At 35.7% G+C, this 19,185-nt stretch overlaps 1 protein-coding gene across 2 annotated transcripts in view; it reads left to right on the top strand.

The window, feature by feature from the left end:
* The window catches only part of UNC80 (unc-80 subunit of NALCN channel complex), a 237,999-nt gene that overhangs the window by 81,758 nt on the left and 137,056 nt on the right, over window positions 1–19,185 (top strand). For both annotated transcript variants that reach the window (XM_027122575.1, XM_027122582.1), the window contains exon 22: window positions 2,906–3,078. In XM_027122575.1, coding sequence (XP_026978376.1) covers window positions 2,906–3,078 — 173 coding nt within the window. The remainder of the gene's footprint in view (window positions 1–2,905; window positions 3,079–19,185) is intronic.

The following is a 19,185-nucleotide window of genomic DNA, read 5'->3' as shown; positions in this document are numbered from 1 at the left end:
TTTGTTCCACAGGCTGCAGGATTGTAGTTCTTGTTGCTTCTGCTGTCTGCCCTCTGGTGGATGAGGCTGTCTAAGAGGCTTGTGCAAGTTTCCTGATGGGAGGGACTGGTGGTGGGTAAAGCTGGCTGATGCTCTGGTGGGCAGAGCACAGTAAAACTTTAATCCGCTTGTCTGCTGATGGGTGGGGCTGAGTTCCCTCCCTGTTGGTTGTTTGGCCTGAGGCAACCCAACACTGGAGCCTACCTGGGCTCTTTGGTAGGGCTAATGGCAGACTCTTGGAGGGCTCACACTCTGGAAAGAGTACTTTCCAGAACTTCTGCTGCCAGTGTTCTTGTCCCCACAGTGAGCCACAGCCACCCCCCGCCTCTGCAGGAGACCCTCCAACACTAGCAGGTAGGTCTGGTTCAGTCTCCTATGGGGTCACTGCTCCTTCCCCTGGGTCCTGATGTGCACACTACTTTATGTGTGCCCTGCAAGAGTGGAGTCTCTGTTTCCCCCAGTCCTGTCGAAGTTCTGCAATCATATCCCACTAGGTTTCAAAGTCTGATTCTCTAGGAATTCCTCCTCCCATTGCCAGACCCCCAGGTTGGGAAGCCTGATGTGGGGCTCAGAACGTTCACTGCAGTGGGTGGACTTCTGTGGTATAAGTGTTCTCCAGTCTGTGAGTCACCCACCCAGCGATTCTGGGATTTGATTTTGCTGTGATTGTACTCCTCTTATCGTCTCATTGTGGTTTCTCCTTTGTCTTTGGATGTGGGGTACCTTTTCTGGTGAGTTCCAGTGTCTTCCTGTTGATGATTGTCCAGCAGCTAGTTGTGATTCTGGTGTTCTCACAAGAGGGAGTGAGAGCACGTCTTTCTACTCTGCCATCTTGGTTCAAGCCCCATGCCATAATTTTTTATCTTGTGGTAATAAAGTCCAAAGGAATCTTTTCCCCAAGCTTGAACTGCTTCCAAAGGATGTGTTTTCTAAAAGAACAGGTGCTCACCTCTTTCCACTAGTACATACTTTCATGGTAAACCAAGCTCATAATTGTAAATATCGCCCTTTTATTTACAAAGAATGCAAGTTATTAAAGTGGTACATCCAACTCTGGATCTGATTTTTAAATGCAAATTTGTGAACATTAGTGTTTATTAATAGGAACAGATTATTCACCATACATCTGCAACCACCAATCATGACCTGCCTGCGTATAGGGCACCTTAGTTGAGAGCAAAGGCTGCGTGGGGCCACTTTTTTTGTGTTGAGGCAGCAAGTGGGAAAGTGGGGCAGTGGGTGGGAGGTATCAAGGTATTTTTGACAAAAGAGGTGAGAAAGCCATTTCCTGTAATGGGATCTGTGACTTAGTGAGGACCTAGAGTTGGCAACATCGCAAATGGTGTCAGCACACATTAAGCCAAGCACTAAATCAGGGGGTATATTCTTAGGTGCTGAAAGTACATTTCAGAGTTATGGGAAGTAATTTGGGCTTGGTGTTTAAAACTATGTTCAATATTATAGCATTATATAAGATAAACTAAATATTATATATATATACATATATATGTGTATATATATACATATATATGTGCGTGTGTGTATATATATATATATATATATATATACTAGAAACTATAGAAAAGCTATGAGATACTTAGGTTTTTAAAAACGTACATGGGGTTAAAAGAAATGAAAAAAATGCTTTGTATTATTCTTCCTTAATGTGTGATCCTTAGACTTTCTGTATTAAAATCATGTGGCATGTTTGTTAAAAATATACATAGCCTGCAGACCTATGGAATCCATATCTCTAGCGATGAGATCTGATAGTTTGCATTTTAAGAAGCTCTAGACCGATTCTCATTCATATGCAGTTTAACTATGGAAAAATAAGTGAGGATGAGTCAGTGGTTCCTAAACCTCTGACCACCGTGTGGGGTCAGGCTGGCTGCATCCTTATCATCTGTGAGGCTTTACAAAGCACACATTCTTACACTCCTCTTTCAGAGACTCTGGTTCTGAACTTCTGAATAAGATTCAAACACTGCTCAGGTAATTCTGATGCACAGGCAGGTTTGGAAATCCTGGCATTAAATGACCAACCTCTCAAGTCCTTTACAACTCTAATAATCAGTGATTCTTTGCATTGTAACTAAGATATCAAGATACTGTCTTTGATATCAGTTTTTTGTAACAGATCTGAAATTGCACAGTGATTTTGCATCTTCCATAAAAACAGAAGTTAGTTACAGGCAGAATCATCTTAAATAATCCTCTTAGCAGTATTAGAGAAGAGACCTGAAAGCAAAATGATCAGACCCTATATTTATCTATTTTTTTTAATTTTTAATTTTTAAAATTTATTGCTGCATAGTTGATTTACAGTGTTGTGTTAATTTCTGCTAAACAGCAAAGTGATTCATATATATATATACATTCATACATATATATACATATATATATATATACATACGTATATATATGTACATTGTTTTTCACATTCATTTCCATTATGGTTTATCACAGGATATTGAATATAGTTCCCTGTGCTATACAGTAGGACCTTGTTGTTTATCCATTCTATATATAATAGTTTGCATCTGCTAATCCCTAACTCCCAATCCATCCCTCCCTCACCCACCCCTCCCCCTTGGCAACCACAAGTCTGTTCTCTATGGATCAGACCCTATATTAAAATAGTTATATAAGACCCCTTATTAACATATGCTATGTGTCATCAGATTCCTAAAAGTCAAGGTGTCCAAATCAAGCATTAGATAGAGAGGAGGGAAGTGTAGTTCAGGAAAAAGTTCTTAGGCCAACACTATAGAAAATGCATTGTTGAAACTTCAAAGCTCTTTTTTAATCTACAACCATTACACTCTCTCTCCTTCATTCCTTCAACATGGGAAAACCCCTACAGGTTGCCACAGTTTTGATGACCATCTGTCTTCCAACCAAGATGGCGGAAAAAGCAAAAACGTGGTGAATCTTGGAGCAATCCGACAAGGCATGAAGCGCTTTCAGTTTCTGTTAAACTGCTGTGAGCCAGGGACAATTCCTGATGCATCGATCTTGGCAGCCGCCTTGGATCTTGTAAGTTGTTGGAAGAATTTTCTCACCCTGTATCCTATTCCAGTTAATTCTACTAATGGAGGAAAGCATGAATCCCTACTCCAAAGCCTAACTATGGGGTTACATTTTTGGTCTTTTTTTTTTCCCTCAGCATTAGTGACAAGAGGAGGGGAAAAGGTAGTAAGGTGAAAGAAGAAAAGAAAGGGGAAAAAATCTTAGTAAATATATTCTGTACAGCATCATGATTAACAGTATATGAGGATTCGGGAATGAGACTGCCTGGGTTAAAATCACTCTGACATTTATTAGCTAAACCCTGTAAAATGAGATTAAGACTAATAATAATATTATGCCTACCTCCTAGGGTTAGTGTGAGGATTAAATGAGATATTAGATGTAAAGTCCTCATCATAATGCCTGAAATATAGCAGTTGCTCAATAAAGTAGGTCATTATTATTATTACATTATTAGTCATGTCTGTCATGTATTAGTCCTTTAAACTCTGTCTTGATTTAATTGCATATTAATTGAGTGAAAATATGAAGCAAGGATCAATTGAAATTCATTGCACAGAAGCACCTTGAACATTGTGTAGCCTTATACACATGTAAGAGATTCAAGAGTATAATGTGGATCTTGTTTAGAAAGTATTTTTGTCAAATAAACGAGACCCAGGTATGAGTTTTGAACACAATCTTTCAATTTCCTTTATTTATCTTCTGGTTTAATAAATTCTTCATATGCTATATAAATACTGGGTACAAAATTCCAAGTAAATATCAAGAAGTAAAAGTTTTCTGTATTCACGTTTTAAGAAGAAAAACTAAAATAGACATTTTTACAACAAAAACCCTTTAGCCTGCCTACAAATGATCCCTTTTTATAACGCATGAATATGTAACCACTGACCACTCATATTTTATCTTGGAAAATAGTCCAAACCATTTAATATAATTCATGACATTTTTCTGTGACATTAATAGCTTTTGCTCTCACGATATTTAGTGACCAGCAAGGTATGTAGCTTCACTTAAGCTGAAAATGCAAATACCACTGTAATCACCCAGAATGATGACCTGTGGTTATTTAAGATTTTTCAGTCAGTTTCTGATTCCTGGACATTGGTCTTTGAATGTATTTTTTTTAATTCCAAAGTGTTTAATGTGTACTGATATATGCTATCATGACTGTAAAATGTAGAAAGTCACAGGTCTCCAGGAGTGCTGAGGCAGGTGGCAATCAAACAATTAAAGAACAATGAGATGCCTGTCTAAAGCAAGAGAGCTGACAAGGCAGAGAGCCAATTTCTTGTTTTCTAAGTGGGAGAGAGGAAACCAGCCTGTCACTCTTTTGAGTCATGCATGGTTCTTCTTAATCACCAACTGGCCAGGGTTCAAAGCCAGGAAAGGATAGAGCCAGATTAGAACAGACCTTATATTTGGTACAATACCATGTTGACTCTCTCATTAAAAAATTATGTGAGATCACTATAGGAACTTTAAAATGTGAAAAATAAGAAATTATGTATTTTAAACCTGATAGTTTAAATGTGATTAAGAAAGTGAAGATGACACAAACTAGTTGAACAATGGTTAAATACACAATAACTATGGTGCATTAGAACTTTATGGGTAGTTTATGCTACAGTGTTCCAGATGTACTATTATGTCCATCTTTGTTTCAATCCTAAAGTCACAGATACTTTGGAAAATTTTTAGACAAGTGAGACATCAAATTTCTCCAGCAACTGTCTGAGTGTAAGGAAAATGATAATAATGAATCATGTTACTTCAACTTACTGTTGAAAGAGAAAGATAGAGGCACGGCTGCCCATACAAATTGGACAATGATAGGATAATAGCATTTGGACGACTGTCAGTAAAATAAGCACCTGATGACAGAGAGAATGGATTGTCCTTCCCTCTTCTGGAAAGCCTCAGCCCCACACCCACAACTCTTTCAGAGATCCTGAGTGAAGTCTCCACATGAATGCATATCACATACTGGACTCCAAGCCACTCTTTTCATTCACGCATTTTCCACATGAGAGAACAAAAGCCCCAAAAGCTAAGGTGACTTTGCTCAAGGTCTTATAAGCCAGTTGAAGTGAAAACTGGGCTCAGAGAAGAACCTTCTGATTCTATTCAGGACTCTTTTGGCAATACCGTATACTTTCTCTGTAAAAAAAAAAAAAAAAAAAAAAAAGTTATTTAGGTAAATCGGAAAGAGTGTCTCTTGATACACTGAAAATGTACTTAAATATATATGGTCTCCATAATAAGGAAGAGGCAAATGATTTCTAATGGTCCAAAAGTAATTGAATCATTTTTTTAAAAAAAGGTCATGTGAATACAAGATGAATTTATAATAGGAACATATAGGAGATTTTCAACTTTAAAGATTCACACTACACATTCACCCACTAAACCAGTGATTCTTAACATTTTGGAGACATAAACTCTTTAAGAACTGAATGAAAGCTATGGAGAGCTATGGAGAGAATTACACTTACAGACAAAATTCAGCCTGTAATATCAGAAGGTTCATGAACTCCCCCAAAACCCACCCATGAAACAAAAAATGGGAAGAACACAATCTCAATGTATTATCATTGGCAAAGAGAGACTCTTTAATAAAGTAGTTGGAATGATTTTATTATCATTGATGGTGTAAAAACAGAAGGAATAACTGCTTCCTACATAAAAAGCTTTTAAGCTTTATAAGATATGTGGTCATGGGAGAAACAGGAGGCTTGTCACAAAGAGAGTGATACATTTGAAAGTTTAAAAAATAATCCCAGTCAAGGGCTTTCCCTGATGGCACAGTGGTTAAGAATCCTCCTGCCAATTCAGGGGACATGGGTTTGAGCCCTGGTCCAGGAAGATCCCACATGCCCTGGAACAACTAAGCCCGTTCACCACAACTACTGAGCCTGTGCTCTAGAGCCTGCAAGCCACAACTACTGAAGCCCGTGCACCTAGAGCCTGTGTTCTGCAACAAGGGAAGCTACTGCAATGAGAAGCCCGTGCACTGCAACAAAAAGTAGCTCCTGCTTGCTGCAACTAGAGAAAGCCCACATGCAGCAAGGAAGACCCAAAACAGCCAAAAATAAATAAATAAATATATTTTAAAGTAATAAATAAAATCGTGTTATCAATAGGTTCTTTAAAAAAAATAATCCCAATCAAACAAATTAATACTGGCTTCTGAATGGAGATTATAAAAGTATTCATCAATATTCTTCTTAAAATAATCAGTCTCTTGGATGCTGGAATTTCATTCCCTCTCATCAGATGGTTCCATACCTATATGATTTCCAACTGCTATAATGCTTAGAGTTTTCAAGGAGATTTATTTCATGGCTGAATTCCAGAAAACATTTAAAATTTATTTTACTTCCTCCAAATAAGACTATGGCCAGGTAGTTACCAGATCACTAGATTCTCCTTCCTTCCCTTTCTGTTGGACCAACTCTGGCCCTGCTTGACCTTCTCAATCTTATTAATCTCATGGCAATAAATAAAATAAAGGGGGTTTGATACTTATAAGTGGTGTCTTCAAGCTTCAAAGTAAAGAAGCATTTTCTGATCACTATAGATGTCCAGTGATGAAGTAGATACATTGAGAAGTAATTAGCTCTTTGTCACTACACTGGACTCAATGGGGAAGTACAGGGAGACTCAAGAAGGGGGTGGTTAGTATGAGTTTCTTTCATATCTGAGAATCTTTGATTCTAGGTCAAGGCCAAGGAGTGTCCAGAGGTCAGAATCAGTCACGGTTTAAAGGAAACAGAGACAGAATCTAGGTAGACCTGGTTGGTTGAAAAAAAAGGGATAGGTGGTGATGGTGGTGGTGGTACTCATGGTGGTGGTAATGTTGGTGGTGATGGTAGTCATGGTGGTGGTGTGGTGGTGGCGGTAGTGGTGAGAGAGGTGGTGGTAGAAGATAACAAAAGTAACATTTTCATTGTATGTCATAGTTAATGAAGCACCTTCACATTCATTGTCTTATTTGTTGATATAAGAGGAAAGGGTTAAGCCAGGACATGGTCCCCAAATGAGGGTACATTCAACTTCAGTTTCTCAGGTATAGAAAAGTGAAGGAATTGAAGTCACTGGTGAATACTGGCAAGAGAACTGAGAGGAAGGAAAATATAGCTGCATGTCCAATATGTTTGAATCATAGTAACATCCTGTTTTTACCATCATTGTGCAAGTGTGGCAATTGCAGTTGTTCATACCTGTCTCTTTGGGTTAGGAGACCCTTGAGATTACTCTAACATTCACAAGTTGTCTTCTATTAAATGTATTATTAACTTTTGTATCCTCTGTGTTTGGTTTCACTTAATATCTGATCTCATCTGCTTCCTGACTTTCAGAAATGCTTCACTTCTAAATATTTTCTAGAATGAATTTGGGAGTGTTCCTCCCTCTGCAATTTTTTGGTAGAGTTTGAGAAGGATCAGTGTTAGCTCTTCTCTAAATGTTTGATAGAATTCATCTGTGAAGCCATCTGATCCTGGACTTTTGTTTGTTGGAAGATTTTAATTACAGTTTCAATTTCATTATTTGTGATAGGTCTGTTTATGTTTTCTAATTCTTCCTGGTTCAGTCTGGGAAAATTGTACCTTTCCAAGAATTTGTCCATTTCTTCGTGGTTGTCCACTTTATTGGCATATAGTTATTTGTAGTAGTCTTTTATAATCCTTTGTATTTCTGTGGTGTCAGTTGTGATTTCTCCTTTTTCATTTCTAATTTTATTGATTTGTATCCTCTCCCTTTTTTTCTTGATGAGTCTGGCTAAGGGTTTATCAATTTTGTTTATCTTCTCAAAGAACCAGATTTTAGTTTTATGGATCTTTGCTATTGTTTTCTTCATTTCTCTTTCATTAATTTCTGCTCTGATTTTTATGATTTCTTTCCTTCTACTGAATTTGGGTTTTTTTGTTCTTTCTCTAGTTGCTTTAGCTGTAAGTTTAGATTCTTTATTTGAGATTTTTCTTGTTTCTTGAGGTGAGATTGAAATGTTATAAACTTCCCTCTTAGAACTGCTTTTGTTGCATCCCATAGGTTTTGGGTCATCATGTTTTCATTGTCATTTGTTTCTATGTATTTTTTTATTTCTACTTTGATTTCTTCAGTGATCTCTTGGATATTTAGTAGCACAGTGTTTAACCTCCATGTATCTGTGTTTTTTACAGTTTTTTTTTCCTGTAATTGATTTCCAATCTCATAGTGTTGTGGTCAGAAACGATGCTTGATATGATTGCAATTTTCTTAAATTTTCCAAGGTTTGATTTGTGACCCAAGATGTGATCTATCCTGGAGAATGTTCCATGTGCACTTGAGCAGAAAGTGTATTGTGCCACTTTCCAGTGGCATGTCCTATAAATATCAATTAGATCTGGTCTATTGTGTCATTTAAAGACTGTGTTTCCTTATTTATTTTCTGTTTGGATGATCTATCCATTGGTGTAAGTGGGGTGTTAAAGTCCCCTACTATTATTGTGTTACTGTTGATTTCCCCTTTCATTGTTGTTAGCATTTGCCTTATGTATTGAGGTGCTCCTATGTTGGGTGCATAAACATTTATAATTGTTATATCTTCTTCTTTGATTGATCCCTTGATCATTATGTAGTGCCCTTCCTTATCTCTTGTAACAGTCTTTAGTTTAAAGTCTATTTTATCTGATATGAGTATTGCTATTCCAGCTTTCTTTTGATTTCCATTTGCATGAAATATCTTTTTCCATCAATTCACCTTCAATCTGTATGTATCCCTAGGTCTGAAGAGGTTCTCTTGTAGACAGCATATATATGGGTCTTAGTTTTGTATCCATTCAGCCAGTCTGTGTCTTTTGGTTGTGCCATTTAATCCATTCACATTCAAGGTTATTATCAACATGTATGTTCCTATTACCCTTTTCTTAATTGCTTTGGGTTTGTTTTTGTGGATCTTTTTCTTCTCTTGTGTTTCCTGCCTAGAGAAGTTTCTTTAGCATTTGTTGTAAAGCTGGTTTGGTGGTGCTGAATTCTCTTATCTTTTGCTTCTCTGAAAAGCTTTTGATTTCTCTGTTAAATCTGAATGAGATCCTTGCTGGGTAGAGTAATCTTGATTGTAGGCCACCATCACCCTGATACCAAAGCCAGAAAAAGATATCACAAAAAAAGGAAATTATAGATCAATATCACTGATGAACATACATGCAAAAATCCTGAACAAAATACTAGCTAACAGAATCTAACAACATATTAAAAGGATCATACACCATGATCAAGTGGGGTTTATCCCAGGGATGCAAGGATTCTTCAATATATGCAAATCAATCTATGTGATAAACCATATTAACAAATTAAGGAATAAAGAACATATGATCAGCTCAATAGATGCCAAAAAAGCTTTTGACAAAATTCAACATTCATCTATGATAAAAACTCTCCAGAAAATGGGCGTAGAGGGAAGGTACCTCAACATAATAAAGGCCATATATGACAAACCCACAACAAACGTCATACCCATCGGTGAAAAATTGAAAGCATTTCCACTAAGATCAGGAAAAAGACAAGGATGTCCACTCTCGCCACTCTTACTCAACATAGTTTTGGAAGTCCTAGACATGGCAATCAGAGAAGAAAAAGAAATAAAGGAATACAAATTGGAAAAGAAGAAGTAAAACTGTCACTGTTTGCAGATGACATGATACTATACATAGAAAATACTAAAGATGCCACCAGAAAACTACTAGAACTAATCAATTAATTTGGTAAGGTTGCAGGATACAAAATTAATGCACAGAAATATCTGGCATTCCTATACACCACCAACAAAAAATCAGAAAGAGAGATTAAGGAAACAATCCCATTCACCATCGTAACAAAAAGAATAAAATACCTAGGAATAAACCTGCCTAAGGAGGCGAAAGACTGTACTCAGAAAACTGTAAGACACTGATGAAAGAAATCAAAGATGACATAAACAGATGGAGAAACAAACCATGTTCTTGTATTGGAAGAACCAGTATTGTGAAAATGACTATACTACCCAAAGCAATCTACAGATTCAAGGCAATACCTATCAAACTACCAATGGCATTCTTCACAGAAATAGAACAAAAAATTTTACAATTCGTATGGAAACACAAAAGACCCCAAATAGCCTGAGAAAACCATAATTCAAAAAGAGACATGTGGGCTTCCCTGGTGGCGCAGTGGTTGAGAGTCCGCCTGCCGATGCAGGGGACACAGGTTCGTGCCCTGGTCCGGGAAGATCCCACATGCCGGGGAGTGGCTGGGCTCGTGAGCCATGGCTGCTGAGCCTGCGCGTCCAGAGCCTGTGCTCCACAACGGGAGAGGCCACAACAGTGAGAGGCCCACGTACCGGAAAAAAAGAGACGTACTCAATGTTCATTGCAGCACTGTATACAATAGCCAGGCCATGGAAGCAACCTAAATGTCCATCAACATGAATGGATAAAGAAGATGTGGCACATATATACAATGGAATATTACTCAGTCATAAAAAGAAATGAAATTGAGTTATTTGTAGTGAGGTGGATGGACATAGAGTCTGTCATACAGAGTGAAGTAAGTCAGAAAGAGAAAAACAAATACCATATGCTAATGCATATATATGGAATCTAAAAAAAAAAAGGTAGATGAACGTAGTGGCAGGGCAGGAGTAAAGACGTAGACATAGAGAATGGACTTGAGGTCACGGGGAGGGGGAAGGGTAAGCTGGGATGGAGTGAGAGAGTAACATTGACATATATACACTACCAACTGTAAAATAGATGGCTAGTGCAAAGCAGCTGCATTGCATAGGGAGATCAGCTCAGTGCTTTGTGACCACCTAGAGGGTGGGATAGGGAGAGTGGGAGGGAGACGCAAAAGGGAGGGGATGTGGGGATATATGTATACATATAGCTGATTAACTTTGTTATACAGCAGAAACTAACACAACACTGTAAAGCAATTATATTCCAATAAAGATATTTTAAAAATTATATTCTATATGTTTTCCAGTGCATTTGTGGTTTTAGTCATATACATATATGTGTGTGTATAAATATAGAGAGATAGAAATACGAATATAGAAATATATATAGATGTAGATATAAATGATACCGATGGATAGATTGGTGACAGATAGATAGATATAGATGTCAGATAGATATGCAGATGCAGATATAGTTACAGATATACAGATTTATACATAGGTATAGATTCTACCATTTCATCAGATAGCATTTGGGAGAGGAGGGGAAAATGAATGTCTTCAGTTCATCATCACTTTCCAGTCCTTCACTTTCTCCCATCTCTCTTTTATTGTTTGCTTTTGTTGGATGTCGCATTCATTATTTTAAGTGCAGCTTAAATACAGTGTTTACATTATGATGTAATTTTATTTCGGAACAGTTTTCATTGTTTCGTTGCCTTCATCATAGAATTTATATGTGATTGTTTTCAAGTTTCCAATTTTCTTCAGAATTAAAAAGTATTATTAAATGAAAGAAGTACTAGAAGTGTCAATGTTCAAAGTCTTGCCAATCTGAAGGTTTTTGTTTTAAACAGTCCTCTTGTCATTATTGCTATGACTACAAAGGGATAATTGGATCCGATTTTAGTCCAGCACAGCTCCTCCTCACACTCGTCCTCTTTAGTGTAAATTTAATAAATGCAACGGTAAGGTATTTTTAAAAAGATATGTTTTATAAAGGACTCATTTTATCTTTGGGTTCATATAATCTACAAGCACAAAAATAGTTCAAATAAAAGGCACTTCTGTCTATTTTATGTATATTTCAGGTGAAATTATCTATCCTTTTATACCCAGTTGAATATATAACATGTACAGACATAGTGATTTCTAATTTACTGGTAATTTATTAGCATAAATAACACATAATGTCAGTTTGCTTTAGGAACAGTTTCATGAATATAAGAGAGTCAATGGGATCATAGTTTTCTCCTTAGTCTGTGGATAGAGAAAACCTAATTCATGTTAAATTATAATAGATTCATAAATAGATAGTTTTAGGAGGACTGGTTATGTAATTTTTATCCAAATTGGGACACTTTTGAGAGTGAAATGGAGTGCTATCAATAATTACACCAGTTAGATATAAACTAGAACTCTTGAGGAAAATGAAACATTTGGTTACCATATAGTCATACTTTCAGGTTCACTGCAACACATGTAATCCACATTGGGGTTTACCATCATAAAACTACTTGGTGATGAATGGATATTAGCTTTTTTCAAGGAATTAGGAATATATGCAGACTAGGAACTATCAAAGCAAAATAATATTGTGTCCTCTTTTGAATCATAAGGAAAGTTGAAATAATCCAGTAATAACCAAAACTAAATGGTCAAATTATTCACTTTATTCTAGTGGTATTCCTATACTGAATGTTTGAAAACATTCTATGAAATGTAACATAAAAAGGATGTATATCATGAATATGTAGAGTTTAAAGAAAAAATTTGAATGTCACATATCCACCACATATCTTAAAAAATAGGACGTTTCCACTTTCTTTAAAGTCCCCTGTATCTCCTTCCCTGATTACTCACCCCTACCTCCTAGAAGACACTGCTGTCTTAAACTTTGTTTTAATCTTCCCTGTGCTTGCTTTATTTTACCACATGAGCTTGTATCCCTAGAGAATATATCATTTTGTTTTGTTTCCTTACGCTGTATGTTAATGAAATTTTTAATGTAATTTAATTTATAAAAATTTTCTTTAGTGGTTAGCATTTTTATGTCTTTTCAAAGAAATCCCAAGGTAGTAATAAATACATATTAAATTTTCCTCTAAAAATTTTAAAGTCTGCATTTCACATTTAGGTCTTTAACTAGAATTTATTGTGTGTATAAAACAGGATTTTTTTTCTTTCTTTTCTTTTCACATGAAAAAAATTATTCTAGCATAATATATTGATTAATTCATACTTTATTATCTGATGTGCAACAACCATCTTAATCATGTGTCAGGTTTCTATGCATGCATGGGTGTAAGTCTGAGGTTTTTTTCTGTTGCATTCCATGTGTGCTCTGAGTTAATCTACTCTGTCTTAATAGCTTGAACTTTGAACATCACCTAGGTTGTTCTTGGTTCCTTACTCTTCCATGTGAATTTTATAATTAGCTTGTCAGTTTCTATGAAAATATTTTAATTTATTCTCGGAATTACATTGAGTCCACAGATAAATTTAGATATAATTAAAATTCAAATTGAAATTCAGATCTGAATTGATAATTCAAAAGTTCTATTTCTTTGAGTACATTTAAGTAATTTTAATCTTTTTAGCAATTTGTCAGTTTTACCTGCATTTTCATATTTGTTGGATTAAAATTGATCATAACATTTTCTTATTAGTTTTTGATCTTTGCAGCATCTGTAATTATTTTTTCTGTTTTTATTCCTAAAATTATTTCCTTTTCTTTTCTTGATTAGGCTTGCCAGATATTTGTCAATTTCATTAGTCTTTTTTAATGGTACAGTAGAGATTCTCTCTATTGTATCTCGTTCTCTAATTCATTAATTCCTGCCCTTATTATTGTTTTTATTGAAGGATAGTTGATTTACAATGTTGTGGTAGTTTTAGGTGTACAGCAAAGTGATTCAGTTATAAATACACATATACGTATAATATTCTTTTTCAGATTCTTTTCCCTTATAGGTTATTACAATATTGAGTATATCCTGCCCTTATTTTTATTCTTTCCTCCTTCTTGCTTTGAATTCATTGTATTATTTTTTTATTATTATTATTTTTTTGCGGTACGCGGGCCTCTCACTGCTGTGGCCTCTCCCGTTGCGGAGCACAGGCTCCAGATGCACAGGCTCAGTGGCCATGGCTCATAGGCCCAGCCACTCCGCGGCATGTGGGATCTTCCCGGACCGGGGCACGAACCCGTGTCCCCTGCATCGGCAGGCGGACTCTCAACCACTGCGCCACCAGGGAAGCCCGAATTCATTGTATTATTATTTTACCTTGTTAGTTGATTGCTTAGCTCATACTTTTATTTTTTCTTTTCAAAAACTGAGCATTTAGCTATTCATTTCCCTCTAAGTACTCTTTCAATTATGTCATAAATTTTGATAAGTAGTATTTATGTTACAATTTATTTTTAAGTCCTTTTTAATTTATTTAATGGTTTCCTTTTCCATGGGTTATGTATATATGTATGAGTGTGTGTGTTTCAGTTTTATAAATTTCAGAGTTTTGTTAGGTATCCATTTGTTATTGATTTCTAACTTCATTTTCAGGTACTGATTCTTTGGAATTAATTTAAACTTGCTTCATGAACTAGAGCATTATTAATTTTTGTAAATGTTCTATGTGTAGTTGAAAAGAATGTGCATTCTCCAGTTGTTGGGCACAACATAGAGGCTTTTCTTTCCTTTTTTTTTTAATTGAAGTATAGTTGACATACAATATTATATTAATTTCAGGTGTACAACACAGTGATTTGGCATTTATATACATTATGAATTGATCACGGTAAGTCTAGTAACTATCTGTCAACTTTGTCATACAAAGTTATTATAATATTATTGACTGTATTCCCTATACTGTATATTATATCCCAGTGACTTATTTATTTTATAACTGGAAGTATGAAACTTTTAATGCCCTTCACCTATTTTACCCAAACCCTGTTCCCCCCTCAACCTCCCATCCCCACCTCTGGCAACCACTAGCTTATTCTCTGTATCTGTGAGTCTATTTTGCTTTGTTTGTTCATTTTTTTGTTTTTTAGATTCCACATATCAGTAAAATCATACAGATTTTTCCGTCTAACTTATTTCACTTAGCATAATACCCTCTAGGTCCATCAGGGTGCAGTGTTTTATATTCAAGTCTTCTATATTCTTATTTTTACCCCTCACTACTTGATCTGTCAAACACTAAGTTGTGTTAAAATCTCCTCTATGATGACAAACTTGTCCATTTATTTTGTAGTTCCAGCAATTTCTGTTTTATTGATTTAGAGGCAGATCGTTTAGAAGTATGACAAGTATCTGGTGCTATGAACCTTTTATCACTATCTAGTGACCCAGTTTATTTCTAGCATATATAAGATATATTTTTCTTTGATAATAATACAGCTGAAACAGTTTTATTAGCATTGGTCTGGTCTTTTTGCCAGTCCTTTCCTTTCAACTTTTCTACATCTTTGTGTTTTAGATATGTGTCTTGCAAAAAGCAAGTATTTGAATTTTTATAACATTTTAGTGACCTTTTTTTCCCTAGAAAATTTAGTACATTTGCACAGATTATGATTACTTATATAGATTCGCTTCTGTCTTCTTCTGCCTACTTACCACATTTTTCATCATTTCATTGTATATGTTTCATTATTTCATTTTTTCATTATTTCATTTTTCATTATTTCATTGTATATTCATTATTTCATGCCTTCTTTCAAATAGTGTTGAATTTTGTTTTCTTTCTCTTGCTTTGGTTTGGTTTAGCTTTGTTTTATTCATTTTTCTTTATCAGCTTTAAAATTATTCTATTTATATATTTTAAAATTGCATGCATATTTAACTCAACAAAGTCTAAATTTAATGAATATCTTTACTCTTCTTTCAAACAGTAAAAGACTATAGAGGGTTTTAACCCCAATTATTGTTCAAGATTTAGTTCTCTCTTATTTTTGTTTTAACATTGATAAAGTAGACATTATTTTTATTGATTGTTAGGAAAATGATTTTTAAATTTGCCCAAAAGCTTATCATAGTCTTTGCTCACCAGTTTTCCTTGCATCTCAGACATTCCTTTCTAAGATCTATATCCTCCTGAAGGAAAGCTTTCAGACACTTCTTTGGTGATGATCAACTGGCAGTAGCTCTCTCAGCTACAGTTTAATTGAAAATGTCTTTATTTTGGTTTCATTCTTGAAAGATACTTTTGATAGAATTAGAATCATAGGCTAACATTTTCTTTCTGTACTTCAAAGATATTATCCCCTTCTCTTCTGGCTTAATTGACATTCTTTTATAGGTAATGTGTCTCCCCCAATTCCTTCTCCCAGTTGCTTTTATTGTTGATCTTCTCTTTATTATTGATCTTTTGCACTTTCACTAAAAAGTTTCTAGCCTGTATTTCATATTTCATTAAGTCTGTGAATCATGTAATTGGCATATTATGTCTATTCTGGAAATTTTCCAACTGTTATTTCTTCAAAGATTGTGTCTTTCACATTTTCTCTAATTTTTCCTTCTATAAACTGAAAAGATGCATGATAGAGCTTCTCAGTTTATCCTCTGTTTTTGACAACTTCTTTCGTATTTTTCATTTCTTCATCTCTTTCTATGCTGTATTCTGCCTAATTCTCTTCCATTTCACTTTTTCTTTTTTCAGCTGTGTCTAATTTCATGGTTCTTAACCAGGGGTAACTTTGCCCACCAGGGGGCATTTGGCAATGTTTGGAGGAATTTTTGGTTGTCATGACTTTGGAATTGCTATTTGCATATAGCTGGTAGTTAATAAAGATTCTGGTAAACATCTCATAATACATAGTGCACACTTCACAAAAAAGAATTATCTGGCCAAAATGGCCAATAATGCTGAAGGTGAAAAAAACGGATCTAATTTTTGTTTGAATCTGTCCATTGAGTTTTAAATTTCAAGTACTACATTTTTTTATTTGTAAAAGTCCTATTTCTTGTTTTAAAACTACATGGTCAACTTTGATAACCTAATTCCTTCTACTTTCAATACCCACATTAATCTGTAGATGTGTTTGATACATTATGATTCCTATAGCCACAGTCTTTGTAAAGGGTCTGATTCTACACTTTGCTGTTTCTTCCTACTCTGACTCATGGTGAATTTTTTAAAACATGTTTTTAATAAGCTTAACTCCTTGAAACTTTATCTGTGCTGATTCTTTAAGACCTGTGTTAGAAGCAGTGTTATTCAGTGGACCAGCAGTTTTAGCAATATCTGTGAGTATGTTAGAAATGCAGATTTTCAGGCCCTGCAACATCTGCATCAGAATCTCTGAGGGTGGGCCCAAAGAATCTATTTTAACCGTATTCTCTTATGCATACTCAAGTGACTCTTATGCATACTCAAGTTTGAAGCTTTGAGAAGCACTAATTTAAAGTATTCCTCCAGAGAGGCTTTCCATTTCTTTTCCTCAGGCACCTCAAAACATCACCAACCTAAGATCATTTTTTTTTTTTAACATCTTTATTGGGGGTATAATTGCTTTACAATGGTGTGTTAGTTTCTGCTTTATAACAAAGTGAATCAGTTATACATATACATATGTTCCCATATCTCTTCCCTCTTGCGTCTCCCTCCCTCCCACCCTCCCTATCCCACCCCTCCAGGCGGTCACAAAGCACCGAGCCAATATCCCTGTGCCATGCGGCTGCTTCCCACTAGCTATCTACCTTACGTTTGTTGGTGTGTATATGTCCATGACTCTCTGTCGTCCAGTCACAGCTCACCCTTACCCCTCCCCATATCCTCAAGTCCGTTCTCCAGTAGGTCTGTGTCTTTATTCCTGTCTTACCCCTAGGTTCTTCATGACATTTTTTTTCCTCTTAAATTCCATATATATGTGTTAGCATACGGTATTTGTCTTTCTCTTTCTGACTTACTTCACTCTGTATGACAGACTCTAGGTCTATCCACCTCATTACAAATAGCTCAATTTCGTTTCTTTTTATGGCTGAGTAATATTCCATTGTATATATGTGCCACATCTTCTTTATCCATTCATCCGATGATGGGCACTTAGGTTGTTTCCATCTCCGGGCTATTGTAAATAGAGCTGCAATGAACATTTTGGTACATGACTCTTTTTGAATTTTGGTTTTCTCAGGGTAATATGCCCAGTAGTGGGATTGCTGGGTCATATGGTAGTTCTATTTGTAGTTTTTTAAGGAACCTCCATACTGTTCTCCATAGTGGCTGAACCAATTCACATTCCCACCAGCAGTGCAAGAGTGTTCCCTTTTCTCCACACCCTTTCCAGCATTTATTGTTTCTAGATTTTTTGATGATGGCCATTCTGAATGGTGTGAGATGATATCTCATTGTAGTTTTGATTTGCATTTCTCTAATGATTAATGATGTTGAGCATTCTTTCATGTGTTTGTTGGCAGTCTGTATATCTTCTTTGGAGAAATGTCTATTTACATCTTCTGCCCATTTTTGGATTGGGTTGTTTGTTTTTTTGTTATTGAGCTGCATGAGCTGCTTGTAAATTTTGGAGATTAATCCTTTGTCAGTTGCTTCATTTGAAAATATTTTCTCCCATTCTGAGGGTTGTCTTTTCGTCTTGTTTATGGTTTCCTTTGCTGTGCAAAAGCTTTGAAGTTGCATTAGGTCCCATTTGTTTATTTTTGTTTTTATTTCCGTTACTCTAGGAGGTGGGTCAGAAAGGATTTTGCTGTGATTTATGTCATAGAGTGTTCTGCCTATGTTTTCCTCTAAGAGTTTGATAGTTTCTGGCCTTACATTTAGGTCTTTAATCCATTTTGAGCTTATTTTTGTGTATGGTGTTAGGGAGTGATCTAATCTCATACTTTTACATGTATAAGATCATTTTTTAACTACTTTTTGGGTGCAAGGAGCATGAAAGTAGTGCCCGTTCTAGTCCAAACTTATATGAAAATGTGGAATTTTGATTAGAAGTTCTCATTTAAGACTTTTTCTTTTTTTCCTTTTCTACCCAGAGCCAAGACTAGTCATGCAAGCTTATTTCTGTGGGGTAGATCATTTTATTTTTCATGCAGTAAAAGTGACACGCACGTGGGATATTGGCTTTATATAGGAGTGTATGGCCTGATCTCACACTCCACTTTGGACCCAGACATTTAATTTGTGGCCCATTGAAAACCCATACTCTGGTCTTGCCATAGTCAGTAGAAACCCTTGGGGCATATATTCCTACACTAGTTCACACCTTTCTCCCTACCTTCACCCCAGAATTGTACTTTCTTGTAATTTCTGCTCTCCAATGGTCTATCATCTCATGTTAGAAACAAAAGCAAAAACAAAGTGAAAAAAATTGGGGTATTTTATCTAGCATTTTTAGGTGTTTAAACCAAAAGATATTTGTCTTCACACCTAATCTATCATATTGTCAGAAACAG

The sequence above is a fragment of the Aethalodelphis obliquidens genome, unplaced genomic scaffold (assembly GCF_003676395.1).
Source record: "Aethalodelphis obliquidens isolate GAN/ISIS:26980383/991018 unplaced genomic scaffold, ASM367639v1 scaffold2, whole genome shotgun sequence".
Taxonomy (NCBI): Eukaryota; Metazoa; Chordata; class Mammalia; order Artiodactyla; family Delphinidae; genus Aethalodelphis; species Aethalodelphis obliquidens.
The sequence above is the reverse complement of the archived record's forward strand: the minus strand, read 5'-3'. Positions and strand labels throughout refer to the sequence as shown.